The sequence below is a fragment of the Capra hircus genome, chromosome 2 (genome assembly GCF_001704415.2).
Source record: "Capra hircus breed San Clemente chromosome 2, ASM170441v1, whole genome shotgun sequence".
NCBI classification, from domain to species: domain Eukaryota; kingdom Metazoa; phylum Chordata; class Mammalia; order Artiodactyla; family Bovidae; genus Capra; species Capra hircus.
In genome coordinates this window covers 112,192,335-112,208,580 of record NC_030809.1, presented here as the reverse complement: position 1 = coordinate 112,208,580, position 16,246 = coordinate 112,192,335, and the positions used below count along the sequence as shown (strand labels likewise).

Here is a 16,246-nt window from a genome sequence, read left to right as displayed (position 1 = left end):
CTGTCTTGATGACTGCAGCATTGTAGTATAGTCTGAAGTCAGGCAGGTTGATTCCTCCAGTTCCATTCTTCTTTCTCAAGATTCCTTTGGCTATTCGAGATTTTTTGTATTTCCATACAAATTGTGAAATGATTTCTTCTAGTTCTCTGAAGAATACCATTGGTAGCTTGATAGGGATTGCATTGAATCCATAGATTGCTTTCGGTAGTATACTCATTTTCACTATATTGATTCTTCCAATCCATGAACATGGTGTATTTCTCCATCTATTTGTGTCATCTTTGATTTCTTTCACCAGTGTTTTATAGTTTTCTACATATAGGTCTTTTGTTTCTTTAGGTAGATTTATTCCTACGTATTTTATTCATCACAATGGTAAGTGGGATTGTTTCCTTAATTTCTCTGTTTTCTCATTGTTAGTGTATAGGAATGCAAGGGATTTCTGTGTATTAATTTTATATCCTGCAACTTTACATATTCATTGATTGGCTCTACTAATTTTCTGGTGGAGTCTTTAGGGTTTTCTATGTAGAGGATCATGTCATCTGCAAACAGTGAGAGTTTTACTTTTCTTTTCCAATCTGGATTCCTTTTATTTCTTTTTCTTCTCTGATTACTGTGGCTAAAACTTCCAAAACTTTGTTGAATAGTAGTGGTAAGAGTGGGCACCCTTGTCTTGTTCCTTACTTTAGAGGAAATGCTTTCAATTTTTTGCCATTGAGGATAGTGTTTGCTGTGGGTTTATCATTTATGGCTTTTATTATGTTGAGGTATGTTCCTTCTATGCCTCAAAGCAGTACTCTTGCCAGCTCAAGTACAGAAAACCCAGTTCAAACTTCCTTAAGTAAAAGACCATTGTTTTCTGAAGTCACTGAAAGACTTTTCAAGTGGTAAACCCAAAACATCAGTGTGTCCTGCTCTCCTCTTCTTCTTTCTTCCTCCCCATGTTTCAGCCCTGCTTTTCTTGGTGTTGGGGCTTCTTGTGACACTTTATAAACTTCACAAAGCTGACTCCTTTCCTATTTCAGAAACAGACAGAGTAGCAGCAGACTTAAGTTTCCAATGGGAAAATCTCTGTAATGAGCATCTCTCATTGCTTCAGAAAAACACTAGGGGATTGACCCTGACTGGCCAGGCAGGGGCCATGTTTCCAGCCCAGGAAAATGGGAATAGGTGTGGAGAGGTGGTACACACACACCTAACATCAGGGACTGAATTAGAAGAAAGGATCCCCAAGGAAACAGCAGTTTCTTTCACCTAAAAAAGGGATGCTGGGAGGTTAAAAACAACACATCATTTCCATGCTCTATAGACTGGTAGCACGTTTTCCTATTAATCACTACGATTTAACGAAGACAGTCCATGAAATATGACATTTTCTCACAGAATAATGATTCTTCACATTTTTATGTTTTTATTCCCTTCATTTCCTGATTAATTCAGATAATGTATATACCCATTTCCACTCTCTTTTGGAGGAGATTTAGAAAAAAGAAAAAAATGCTCGCTTTGGCAGCATATATACTAAAATTGGAATGATACAGAGAAGATTAGCATGGCCCCTGCGCAAGGATGACACGCAAATTAATGAAGCATTCCATATTTTTATGGAAGCAACCTAGATGCCCATCAGCAGACGAATAGATAAGAAACCTGTGGTACATATACATAGTGGAATGTTACTCAGCTATTAAAAAGAATACATTTGAATCAGTTCTAATGAGGTGAATGAAACTGGAGCCTATTATACACAATGGAGTAAGTCAGAAAGAAAAACACCAATACAGTATATTAACACATATATATTGAATTTAGAAAGATGGAAACAATGACCCTATATGCGAGATAGCAAAAGAGACACAGATGTAAAGAACAGACTTTTGGACTCTGTGGGAGAAGGCAAGGGTAGGATGATTTGAGAGAATAGCATTGAAACATGTATATTACCATATGTGAAAGAGATTGCCAGTCCTGGTTCAATGCATGAAACAGGGCATTCAGGACCAGTTGCACTGGGATGACCCTGAGGGATGGGATGAGGAGGAGGGAGATAGGAGCAGGGTTCAGGATGGGGGACACATGTACACCTATAGCTGATTCATGTCAATGTATGGCAAAAACCACTATAATATTGTAAAGTAATTAGCCTCCAATTAAAATAAATTAATTAAAAAAGAAAAAAGATTCACCCTACCATGACATATATTTAATATCTTGGAGAATCAAGTTGATGTTGTAAGGCAATAAAAATATTCTAAATCCAGCATTAGCTAGAAGACAGTTACATCCCATGCATTCTCTCTTTTAATTTCCTAGATCTTTTAACATTTTCTTTGGGTGAATGGCCTTATCAGTTGGGGTTCAGGGCATAAAGTAAAAACCACTCTAGGTATTACTGCCATGAAGGGATTTAATTCAGGAAATTACATGTATACAACACAGACTAAAGTAGGCTTTAGACAGGGCCTCTAGGGATAGTATCTAGAACAATCACTCATCTAGAAGTTTCTGGAAATTTAGGTGATGAAAAATACTTATAACTACAATCCATAGTCAAAAACAGGAAATGAGACCATCACCAGTTAACCCTTTCTAATACTCAGAAAGCTAGAAGACCCTCAACACTGAACCTTAGGTCTCCACAACCATGCTTGCTAGTAGAAATACTGAGTCCACCTTGCAGATCTCAAATGAAGGTACATAATTCACAGAATCCAGTTCATGTGCAAAACCCCTAGCTGCATGGGGAATCTGGAAGAGAATTTTTAGCTTTCCAGCCCTTCTAATTAAGGGGTGAAATAGAAGTTGGCAAGCCAATCCACAGATACCTATCTCAATGGGCTTAGGCATTATTCATTTGTTTCCTAGCAGGAGTAGCTGGGCTGTTTGCGGTGGCAACAGGCAAAGGGAAACTGAAGAATTGTTGCTGCTTAAGAAAGAAATTGTCAGATTGCAGAAGTTTAACTCTTAAGAGTTTGGCTGACTCTTACTGCAGTCTTTTTGTTACTGATTTAGAGAAGTCACTGTAACCAGACCAACATATGGTTGCTTCTGTGGGTCACCTGCTAGAACTGGCAGATTATTCCCCATTCAGTTGTAAATGGGATTTTGCTTCTAGCAGGGCAGGTGTCTTAAAGGCATGGCCCATAGAGTAGCCTAAAAGGAATGTTATCTATCCTGTCATCCTCACATATAACAAAGACTAAAATGTGCCTTGATTGTTCTTTATACGCAAGTTTGAGGATGTTAGGGATTGGAAGTTGTTAACTGGTTCTCCTTTCTAGAAGCCTAGGTTATAATTCTTCCATATACTGTTTTACAGATGCAGAAATTAAACCAGTAGGGGTAAACAAAAAGTGCCAGCTAAGTGACTTGAACCTTGAATGAAGATCGATTCCACAGACTCTTGCTACCCAGTGTATAATCTGTGGACTGCAGCGTCTGGAGCTCATTAGAAAAGTTGACTCTCAGGCTCTTTCCCAAGCTCTCTGAAGCAGCACCTGCAGCTTAATTTCTGCAGGTGATTCTCAGGCATGTTTAAGTGTGAGGAGGATAGCTTTTAACCACTTTGTTGATTTAAGACTTCCTAACAAAGTGGCTGGAGAAGGCAATGGCACCCCACTCCAGTGTTCTTGCCTGGAGAATCCCATGGACGGAGGAGCCTAGTAGGCTGCAGTCCATGAGGTCGCTAAGAGTCAGACACGACTGAGCAACTTCACTTTCACTTTCATGCATTGGAGAAGGAAATGGCAACCCACTCCAGTGTTCTTGCCTGGAGAATCCCAGGGATGGGGGAGGCTGGTGGGAGGCCGTCTATGGGGTCACACAGAGTCGGACACGACTAAAGCAACTTAGCAGCAGCAGCAGCAAAGTGGGTATGGCTGTAAGCACTCTAGAACTTGAGTTCCATCAGCAATTTGATGACACCTTGGAATCCAACAGACCCCTAGTCTTTCTAGGGAAAGGTTCCCCTTTTATGGACTTTAGAGTCTTTCAGTCAATGCACTGTGACATGTGGGAAGAAGAAAAGGGGGTTTTTCAACTGTTCTTGCACTGACAAATCTGGTCTAATATACATGATGTAACTCAAGCATGAATGGGCCTATGAGCACTTCCTCTTCTGCACAGCAATAAAAATATATAAGCAAGAGAACTACAACATGCCTTCCCACTGCAGGAAACCAAAGAGTCTATCGTGTGGGTGAAGAACTGAGGAATGGTTCAAAAAAGAATCCTATTTACACTCTTCCATTTCTGGGGCGGGGGGAAAGTCAATGAGTCAGTACATAGCAATTTCAAGATACCAACATATGGACTTGGTGTACATGCTCCAAGCCCGCATTATGGTCATTGTATTAAGGGTTTGAACCAGTTTGACATGTCAGTCTTGTACAAAATGACCTGTGTTGATGAGCAGTTTAAATGTAAGAGTTAGGCTCACAGTATTTTTTAGTGAAGGTTACTTGCACTTGCAGACTGTAGCTATAGCAGGTAAACCCAGGGGTATGAAAACCTAGATGAGGAGACAGGTCAGCAGTAGTTAAACTATATTTCTCCATCTGTGACATGAGAACGTAGAACTAGATTTCCATGTTTCCTTCCTATTTTAACATTTTATGGTTCTATATAACAAGTGTAATTATTAAAATAACATTTAGTGAACATTTTCTGATCCTCTAATTTATTCCTTTTAAGAACCCATGAGATCGGTACTAATATCAATCTTACTTTACAAATAGAGAAACTGGGGCACAGACATGTCAGTCACTCGTGGGGGTTATATTCTAAGAGGGGAAACTGATTCACACCCTGGCAGTCTGACTGCAGCCTCACTCTTACACACCCTATTCAGTGCCTATTTTATTGCAAATGTCTCTAACTTCCAAGCTCTTGTTACTGGTGCAGTGGAAACCTCACACGCAGCAATAAGATATTTCCACACAGAGGGCAGAGCCCTTGCCATAAATATTGAAGCTGTCCAGTGCTTTAGAAGCAGCTCTCAACCTTAGCTATACATTAACAGTCACCAGGGAAGCCTTCAATAGCATGGATGCCTGGATTCCACACTGAAGTTTCTGATGGAGTCAGTCTGACATGAATTCTCAGCACTGGGGTTTGTTTGTTTGTTTTTTAATGTATTTTAGGAATTCAAATAGGCAGCCCAGATTGAGACTAGACTACTCCCAACTTTATAGGAATGGGGTTGGTTCTGGAGGCAAGTTCTACCCACGTAGGACCAGGTACTGTCCTGATGTGTCAACCATTGATACCCTGACACAAGATTTTTTAATTCTGCTAGTTATGTAGTGGAGAAGGAAATGGCAACCCACTCCAGTATTGTTGCCTGGAAAATCCCATGACAGAGGAGCCTGGTGGGCTACAGTCCATGGAGTTGCAGAGTCAGACATGACTGACTGACTGCGCACACATATGTAAAGTAGATTACCTGTTTGTCAGTACCATCTGTTGTTCTGGATAAGCTTCCTGTAAAAGCACAGAGCCAGTGTCTCATTTGTATGTGTGTCCCTAGAGCCTGGTAACATCCCTGTAAGTTTTATTCCCAATTGGGAAGGAAATAATGAAACCACATCTAACCATCTCCATAGAACAAGATCTTGACAGAAAACTCACTCAAATCTGCTGGTTACTGTTGAACTGAATACTTATCTGTTAGGCTTTGAGATAGGAAAAGCAGCATACTCTCTTCCTAGAGTTTGAGATTTCTTGGGGATGTTCTAGAAGGACAGTGTGTCAATAGCGTAAATTTTATCTGACCCCTGCTAACATGGATGTGTCTCTGCCCACTTCCATGACCCCAGCACAAGCAGCCTGACAAAGAGATGCTCCACGGTCAGGGCATTTAAGCTTTACTGACTGCTATGAAAGTCACACTTTTCCTTCACTCCAGTGTAGTCATCAACCATCACCCAGTTAGCTTTTCCCTTTGTGGTCCACTTTGAACTGTGTTAGATCCATTTCCTCGCCCTGACTTGTTTTACAGTTCACTTACCTGTCCAGGATTTAACCAGGAATCCCTTTGTAACATTTCCCTCCTAAACAGGTCTGTTGGTAACACCTCTGCAGACCTGGCCTCAGCCACTGGCTCACAGCACTCTCAGACTCAGAGAGCAGGGCCAGAGAAGGCAAAACCTATTTTTAAGAGAAAGAAAAGTTACTTGCCACTTGACCACAATCAGAACGAGTGGTGGAATAGATGCCCCCTGGCTTCATTGCATTAGCCACTCTTGAAATCATCCTGAAGTTCATTTTCTTTCTTTAAGGCTCAATGTAAGAGGTTGGACCACGGAAGTCCAAAGGACGGACCACTCATCCTTTGAGCTCGAGGAACTGCCTTTAATCATTTACTTCGGCTTCAAGCTCATCAAATAACCCTTCCACGTTCCTGCTCTCTTAGCCCTGTGGAAGCTAGTCACCTACAACATTTCACCATTTTTCTCCTTTAAAACAAAACAGCCCATCAGTCCCAGCCTGTTTTCCCACAATGTCCTCATTGTACTAGGGCTAAGTTTCTTACTAAGATGTTTTCATCCAGGGTAAAAGGCTTGAGCTTATCCTTATTTTCCTGGTCCAGACAATGTAAGGCATTTCCCACCAACATCTGCCCCACATTCTAGAATATTCTCAACCACAGGGGCATGACATAAGCCATAACTCTGCATGATATGCTGCGAGGTTGTAGCAAGTAACCTGCAACCAACAATTACGTGTCAGTCTTCACAGACAGGTCCAAGGGTCCCCTGTATGAATACCACTATCACACTGAGGCATCTCTGGTTTTTTGTGAGGACTAGAAGGAAGCAGAGTCCCAGGAGTCCCATAAAGCACTACCATGACCTCTGCCAAGGGCATTTATGCCACAGCCCTAGCCAAACCAGTTTCTGATGCTCGTAACCACTGACTACACATCATTGCAGTGACTTACACTGGGTATACCCATGGGACTGTGGTTAATAGTCCCAGCCACTGGCCTGTCTAAAAAGTACCTATCACTCACTTCTTTAGATGGTTATCACCTGTCTGACCTTCAAAGAACTAACAAGGCTAAGACATAACGTGTAATACCAAGTACAATGGAAAACTATTCCCTAACAGACTGGACATTTTATACTGGAAAATTTATTCAGGCCAGGGCATGCTACACTGTCTGCACACTGTATACATGCCTTCCATTTATTAAATTGTGACAATCTGGCTAGAGAAGTTTCAAAAAGCTGCTTAAATTTAAATGAAATCCATTGATGAAGAAAATATTTTCTGACCTGTCAATTCTGCCTAGTCAGTGCTTGGTGATCAGTATAATGAGGCAGGTCACAGCTGGACTGCTGTCACAGTGAAAGTGTGTTCTAAGAAGAAAGCAACTCAGCCATAAGAACTTTCTTCTTTGTGCCATGTGTCATTGCTAGCTGACACCCTATCCTTCAGAGGCATAATAAGCCTTTCAAGCAGATGAATCAATGCTTACACACAACCCCCAATTTGCAGGTATCTTGAACAAACCACCTTTAAGATCATTTTCTTTTGAAAATATTCTCAACAAACAGTAAAGCCAAGAGAGGAAAAAAAATCACATTTACATTGCATTTTGTGGAGCATTAATATCTTTGGCTGATCTGAGATTATTCTTAGTGTCCCATAAATAAAAACACCAAAACCTTTGTAGTTCAGCTTGATGCAATAAAAAGAAAGGCAAGTCAGGTTATTTATAATTTCACATGTACAATGCTATGTTTCTAAGCCACAAACACTTTCATAAAAAAAATTTTATTTCACACTTTTATACAAATATCCACAGGTATTTTCTAATCATGAAACAATTTTACAATGCTAGTTAGTATAAAAATGTATCAAATGCAAACAGACCAGTGACTTGACTTGAGATGACATTTTTAACAACTATAAACACCACTACATTCGTGTTTCTTTTGTTGGTGAACCACCCTTGCACCCCGCCCCCCTTTCTAGGACATTCATTTTTATAACAAAGGTCTATAAACACTTTCAAAATATCAGCTTCTCAGCAACCTATAAGCCAGTGCACTGGGTTCCAAGTTATCTAAGCAAGAAACTGAGATTTTAAACATTGTTATGACCTGTTTTAGAGAAATTTCTGTAAACAAAATATCATCTGTAAAACTATTTTTGTTTTGAAAATTCCAAAGCACAACTGATATCTTAAGGGCATAAGATTTCTGGGAAAAAAAAAAAAAAAACGCAAAAGCATCAATGTCACATATAGCTGTATTTTGTTCTTTTAAAAGATTTTGAGATGCTACTTATACTACAGCCAAACACATTAGCACCTGTTCGTTGCTGTACCCCCGTAACTTAACATTTTGAAGTGCAGTAATTTTTTTAAATTTAGCTTTCCAGCTATTCAATCTCTATTGAATGTATATAATAACTTCCTCCTCCCTCCCCTTCATCTTTAAAATTAAACAATTTACACTTCTTTTCAGAGTAGTTAAAGTATTTTGGGGGATACAGACAGGGGAGGAAACAAAGCAAAAAACAGAACATAGACTCATTGATTAAATGTTTTCAATAATATTTTAAAACTTCAAAGCCATGATGTTTAGACTTTTGGTATCAGGTATTCAGTAGTCTTACACTGGATCGGTTTGGGTCCACCATCGGCACTCACCGTTTCTTTCAAGCCCTGAATATACAATATTTTCAGCAGTGACTAAACTGCACTAAAGTCCAACAACAATCCCATTATTTCCAAGAGTTCCTGATAGTTATAGCAAGAAAATCATGAATATCACACAGGGCTCTAAACTAAAAAATATCTTCTGTCTTTTAAGAATTAAACATCTCACAGTTAAATTCTGTTTCTTAAATGTTTTGGGTTTGGAGGGAGGGGATGAGTGCTGTCATGAAGGGAGTTAATAACTTAAACTTATCTGTAAAGTATAACAACTCTCTGCTATATTTATAAAGACTTACTATGTTCTTTAGGCAGTCAGTAATTGAGGTCCAACCAGTGACCTCTCATGTTCTGATTCTGATTGCTTAATCCAACCTGAAGGGCAAACTGGAAAATCTTTGGCCTGTTAGTCAATAACAAAATGGTTTGTAAAAAAGAAAAATAAATACCATATACAAATAAGTATAACTAGCATTCAAATCTGTTATGCCTGTGTATTTTAGTGAAAGGGAAATGAAACCTGTGTGTATCTGGCGTGAGCAGGTATTCACACGTCCAGGAAATGGAAAAAGATGGCAGGATGGCAACATCACCTTCTATTGCACATTTAATTTATGGGAGCACTTTAGTTTGAACACGGTTACCCTGATGGCATAGGGTTGTGATGCAGGACAGGTAACTGGCATGTTCTCCCGTCCTATAAGAAGAACACTGGCAGAGGTGGTGCCGAGGTTGGGACGGTCACTCTGTTGGCGCAGGGGTCATGGTGCCTTCTTCCAGCTACACCTTTGGAAGGATGTCACGTAAGAGTAACCGGGCAGGCCCTTCCCCAGCACAAGTAAGTCAAAAACAAAGGCAACCCGGAACGTTAAATTAAGGCAGTTAAAGAAAAATCCATTCCAACAGCCTTCAATTTGGCTGTGCAAAACAGGAGCCTCGGGCTACGTAACAATGTACACAGTTAAAACTGTAGGCCCGTACTGTTGTGCAGTCTGTCTGAAATCAGTATTCAGATATTGAACAGGTTTTTCAATCCATCTGAGTGTCTGGGTTGGGGAAAAAATAAAGCAGTTTGGGTACTGTGAAGCTTTTCTGGCCTCCCTAGGAGTAGCTTTCATTTTCATTCCACTTTGTGATCCACTGTTTTTTTTCAGGGTTATCATTATATTTTTCATCTTGGATCTCTCGCTCTTCTTTCCGGATCCTTACAGCATGGTATCGGGGAACGCTATCATCGTACCTAGAGCGTTTAAAGAATCCACACTGGAGACAGGAGGAAAAAGAAACAGACACAAATTAAGTAATTCCAAGAAGGGCAAGTCCACTAGATGGTAATATCTAAGCTTTCTGTTCAGCTATGCCTAAATTTGGACTGGGACAAAGAATAAAAGACATGGTTTTCTTTTAAGAAGGAACTAATAGGTCAAAAAGAAATAGTAATAGCCAGTGAGGATAAACAGCAGAGAACAGCTGTAAAACTGGAAGAAAAGTCCCTTTTCCCAGCTTGTCTTTACATCTTATTATAGCAATGTTAGTTACTTCTAAGAGTTGAAGAGTTTATGAAATAGTGCTTCCATTTTTTTTACAATCACCATACTATATGTGAAAGATCTAACTTTCAGATTACTAGAACATCATGCTAATTTCAAGGACAACTTTTTTCAAGGTCATAAACCAAAGATTATTCCATGCCCCTCTTCCACTAACAAAATGGAAATCAGGTCACAAATATTTTACAAATTACTACTTGAAATGGGTGATTTAATCTCCTCTCCTTCGAGGCTCCAGTACATCTTTCTTAATAGCTAAGATGTAATTTATACTGCCTGGATTTCCAAATGAAGCCTCCAAACTAAGCTGTTTCATTAATAAATCATGCAGTGACTGTGTCCTGCAGTAAAATCATTCACCACAAAGAATTTGAGAAACTATCACTAGATTGAATTTCAGAGCATCCTCTAATTTCTTTTCTTTTTGGCAAAAATACAGCATTTACACTTAGATTATTAATGAATATATATTTTATTAATCTTTAAAACATATTCAATCTGATCCAAAGTAGGTTTTTATTGGGAACATACCTGGAAATTCTTAAGTCAGATTGAATTTTTTTAATGAATAAAATATATATGTATTTTTAAAAAAGATGTCTTTAATTTTTAAATGCAGATAAAAGATGGATGAGGAAGATACTTAGAATATGTTGATTAATGTGTTTACTATTTGATATCAATAGGCACAGAACATTTGTTTTGAATGATGTTAAGCTATAAAAATGGCATGGGGCAAAATAAAATTATGTACAAGTTTATCACTAAATTGGTGAGGAAAATGGGACAAGAATTTTTGTTCTAAGGCCTTTTCTATTTTTTGCAAAAAAAGCCAAAACACCTATCTGTCACATAGTGTGACTATTGCCCCATTTAAACAAAGATGAAATCAGGGTGATACATAAACTGAAATGGAAATGCTGGGATTCATCATGACAGGGCCATGGAAAGGGATTACAGGGGTAATTCTACACTCTGGTGCCCACAGAAATGGAAAAAGGAATCGTTGCCAATTCCTGTTTCCATGGAGTTACAACTAAGAGAAGCCAAACATGAACTTAAAATCAGCTGAGACCCAGGGCTGAAAAAAATTTCTAGGAACATGGAACAAGATCAAACTCCATTACAACGTTTTGAATAAACTGTCCACAGCATTTTTATATTAAACTTTTGTAAACTGAAGGCCATGTTGGCAAAGAATCATCTTCTGAAGTTGACCATAATGTCTATCACACCAGTAGTGAAGAGTTTGTTGTAATGGTCTTTGACTTGTAGTAGATATGCAGGGAAAGGAAGTTGCATGCTTAGCCAGCATAAAACAATTTCTGAGCAATAATAAAAGCATTCCAAGCCTTGCCCCATCATTTTATAGCACAAAAATCAAAAAGATGACAGTGAGAAAGCCTTCTCTTCAAGAGAAACACAATGTTTCCAACATGCAACAGGTTAATTAGGCAGTCAACACAAGCTTCTATCTGTGGGAAATTCCAAAATGGACAAGAAATCTGGCATGATTTCTTATGCATCTTTGAAATTCCAAGTGGTATGCTACATACTAGATTAACAACACGTGGCAAACTGGTCAACTGTAGAGGTCTAACACCTCCTATGTGTACGTAGATTGCAGTTTTCTTCATTGCTGTGGGTGATGTCTATTAACAACAACAAAAAGTAACTCACCTGCAACGAAAGATTCTTTGTGCACTTTTTTTTTTAAAAAGTAAGCTTTCAAGTGAAATAAATAAAATAAAATAAATTCAAGCAAGGCAAGCCAGTGTGGACATTTGGAAAACGTCTGTTAATGGGACACACACAGCAAGCTGTTGCTTTTAAAGTTAGCCACCACAACCATAGCAGGTTCCACAGCTAGCAATTAAAAAACATTGATCAATTACCAATTACAGAAGTAGATCAATACTACGCATCAGAAGTAAGCCTCTCTTTATCAGACGGCTGAGCATGGATCTCAGCCTTGTGATATGTGGCATCATAGTGATCTTTCTTATTTCTCTTGAAGAAACCACACTACAAGGAAGCAAGGTATTTAGTCAGTGTTACAGTTCTGTGTATAAAAGCTAAACAAAAGAAAAATCTCAGAGTTTAACCTGTTTCCTCCTTACAGCTTGCTTACAAAGAGACCACTATGGATCAACCAAAAGGGAACAGACCCCACACCGTATGACACAGTGACATCAAGCGTGCTGTATACTCAGTTGCTAAGTCCTGCCTGACCCTTTATAAAGACTGCATGGACTACAGCCCACCAGGCTCCTCGGTCCATGGAATTTTCCAGGCAAGAACACTGGACTGGATTGCCATTTCCTTCTCCCGGGACTCTTCCTGACCCAGGGATCTGCTTGGCAGGCAGATTCTTTACCGTGGCGCCACCTGGGAAGCCTCAGTGACGTCAATTAACCCAACTCTATTACCAGAGGTCTCTGGTCAAATATTTATACGGATGACACTAGCAAATTGATTTTTCTATTTGTAACAAATCCTAAGGGCCAAAATCATTCTAAAAGGGAAAATATTTACACATCTGATCATAGTTTTGGGTAGTTTCTTCTTGCGGGGCTTCCTAGGTAGCTCAGTGGTAAAGAATCTGCCTGCCAATGCAGGAAACACGGGTTCGATCCCTGGGTCAGGAATATCCCCTGGAGGAGAAAACGGTAATCTTTCTTGCCTGGGAAATTTCACAGAGGAGCCTGATGGGCTATAGTCCATCGGGCTGCAAAAAGTTGGACACAACTCAGCACACAGTTTCTGCTTGCAGGGGATATGGAGTCTAGAAATATGCAAAAGATTGACATCTGCAGTTTACTGATTCAAAGTGTAAAGAATAAATTCTCTAAGACTTAGCACAAATCCAAATAAAAGAGACACTGAATATTTTTCTGTCCTTTTCAGTGAATTTGATGGGATAAGTGCCATCTACTTAGGCCTCTGTGGGGTAAATCACAATATAAATTTGAACATACCATCATGAAATAATGATTGCTGTCACTTCCCCAAATTCTGAGCCACCATGTAACATTTAAGTGATAGTAATCTGTGCTCCTCAGATTAGGTCACTCTAAATGAGTATAGAGGTATAGGAAAAAGACTGTCCTTGTAGGACCTCTTCTGGAGAGCAATAGAAGGCCATCCTCAAATATCAAACTTCATATTCAGCTTTGGATATCCAAATAATTTCCAGAGCATCTCCTGTATCAGCTGGCTGTACTCAGACAAACCTACTATCTGAAATAAACATCAGGTAGGGCTGGCTGACTTCCCATGGGAGGATGGGTCTTGGCATAAGCAGATACCAAACTTCAATCACACGACTGGAGGACGCCCAAAAACTATCTCAAAATTATCTTGGCAAAAGGAAGTTACTTGGAAAAATAAAGAGATGCCCAATATTTGAAAGTGAGACTGTCTTAAGTCCTTGTCCATTATACTTGGATCCAAAGAAACAATAAGGATAGTTTGATTCTAGGAACTAGTAGTTGAGTTTCATCATCCTTTGCGTCTAGACCAGACATGTTTGGAATCCCCAAATTTCCAGCCTTTTAGAAAAGTAATACACTGCATACATAATGTCACAGTAATTAAAACATTAGTATTCCTAATGTTTTAGAACTGAGTAAAGGATAGAGACTATAAATATCCTCTCTTCACATCATGTCGAGTTGAGTTGCCAAATAAGTCATTGCAAACTTTGTTTTGAGTTTTTGGGGATTGTTGATAAGTCTGTGAATCTCCATTACTAACTGAGAATAACCCAAAATCTATAGGTGATAATTTTTGCCAAGAAAAGTATGTGACATCTCATACATTTTTTGTAATGTCGACTATTTACTGGTAGAAAGCAGAGGGAAGATACTACATTATATTTACAGGACCAGACTCTAATGAAGTACATTAGATTAAACACAGATCTTCCTTATGCTTGATATAGGCTATGGTGACCACTTTGAGAGTCATTGATTTCATGCTTTCCTATTTCCTAATCTAGCTGCAACTGTAACAAGCCCCCATGGCTGCCATGAACATTTCTTTTCAACAAAAGTTGAAATTAATAGGGATACAGATTCTGATTAGGGTGATAACCAACTTGGCTTAGATTCAGAACTTGATCATCAATAAAGAAACAGTCATAGTGGTAAAAATTTTTTAAATTATTATCTGCCAAACATGCTATAGTATATGTGAAAACACTAAAATTTACACACTTAAGAAACTCCTTATATAAATACTATTCCTTTATAAAATATTAGATAGGTATTCAGATCTTCATTATATAATTCTTGAGTCTGCTGTATTTTGGAAAAATTTCATAGAAAAAAATGTTGGGAAAAAGCAGCAATGAAAAATGTATGTACTATCAGTGTTAATTTACTTTAACAAGAAAACCTGAAATAAAGTTTATATCACAAAACTCAAGTGCCAGATATGACTTACCTTCCACAGTAAAAATACTAATAGACCAAGCATCAAAATCCCAGCAAGAATGGCCACTAGGATGATCCACCAAGGTACTGCTGAATGTTGAGCTACAGTCTTGGAGGGAAACACAGTCACACGAACCTATGGGGCGTAAAGGAAAGCAATGCCATTACAAACTTGGGTGAGAATTAAACCCTGAGTTTGTATCACTAATTCTGCTTCTAGATACACTTGGTCAATGTAGCCTACAGATGGATGATGTGTCTTTTTGGTGTGAGTTCCTTTCCTTTAGTAATGGAATATTGCTTCAAGAGGCATTTCTTGGAGCTCTTTGCCCAGAACCTGGAAAATGCTGAATTATGTTTTGATGAAATAATTGCTTCTGTGCTAACTTATCTTTTATAAATTTTTATAATCAACAAAAGTAGAGGAAATTGTATAATGAACCATCATTTATTCATCAGCAAGTTTCAACAGTTACCGAGAGGGATACAACCAATCTTGTTATATCTACATTAATATAACCTGGTATTTTTTTGAGAACAATCACCCTCTCTTAATTAAGCATTCAACAATGGCAACAAAAGGGTCCATCTATGCACAATTAGCCTACATTCCTCACTCATATTTTAAAGATGTTACGAAATATAAAAGAGGAATGGAGCTACACTACTGACACCATTCTAATTTTCCCTTAAGGTTGAAAGCAAGCAGGACCCAGTGGGGCCCTCTCAGCAGACCAAAGCTTTATGGTTCAAACCTGACAGTTACTTGGAACCACAGGATTGTGATGGTCATCTTTGAAAACAGAAGATTACCTCTTCCCCAGCACATAGCCCCTTCTTCTCTTCCCTAAGTAATCTCAGAACAAAACCGGGGGAGTTGGTTCTTTGGGACACGAGTGCACCTTCTTCCCAGGATTGCTAACGTCCTCAATAAATCTCTCTTTTCTTTTACCTAACACTTCTCTCTCAGTATTGGATTCTTGGGTTACGGGAAGCCAAACCTGAGTTCAGCAACAGGATAGCAAACTAAAGACCCTCGAAAAGAATAAAATTTCCTGAAATGGCTTGCTGTCATTTACGACGACAATATGTACAGACAAACGAGACTCTGAATTCATTCAGAGGCAGCTTACAGCTTTAAGCAGCAGCTGATGGAAAAGACTGATGCTGGGAGGGATTGGGGGCAGGAGGAGAAGGGGACGACAGAGGATGAGATGGCTGGATGGCATCACGGACTCGATGGACGTGAATCTGAGTGAACTCCGGGAGTTGGTGATGGACAGGGAGGCCTGGCGTGCTGCAATTCATGGGGTCACAGAGAGTCGGACACGACTGAGCAACTGAATTGACTGACTGACGTGTTCAAGCTCTAAACACTTGATAGCTGGCAAGTACCAATTGAATAGAAGTGTTTATTCAGAAATCTAAAAAGTTGCTTATGGTAATTTGCAACAACTTGGTTATGTGAGCTTAGAATTCAAGCGGATTTCTGTGATGCCAGAAGGTTTTTTCCAGGAAACTAATCTTCAAAGCTTATAAAAGACCTGGTGAAAGCTACAAATATGACTTTGTAAACTATACTGATTACTCAT

At 39.0% G+C, this 16,246-nt stretch overlaps 1 protein-coding gene across 2 annotated transcripts in view; it reads right to left on the bottom strand.

Moving 5' to 3' along the window:
- ITGA6 (integrin subunit alpha 6) overlaps window positions 7,747–16,246 on the bottom strand; it is an 85,827-nt gene continuing 77,327 nt past the window's right edge. Inside the window, exons 24-26 of one of the 2 annotated variants that reach the window (XM_018064676.1) lie at window positions 14,665–14,790; window positions 12,114–12,243; window positions 7,747–9,931 (exon numbers count right to left, since the gene is read on the bottom strand). In XM_018064676.1, coding sequence (XP_017920165.1) covers window positions 12,136–12,243; window positions 14,665–14,790 — 234 coding nt within the window. In that variant the 3' untranslated portion in view covers window positions 7,747–9,931; window positions 12,114–12,135. The remainder of the gene's footprint in view (window positions 9,932–12,113; window positions 12,244–14,664; window positions 14,791–16,246) is intronic. The other variant, XM_018064673.1, reaches the window with a different exon arrangement.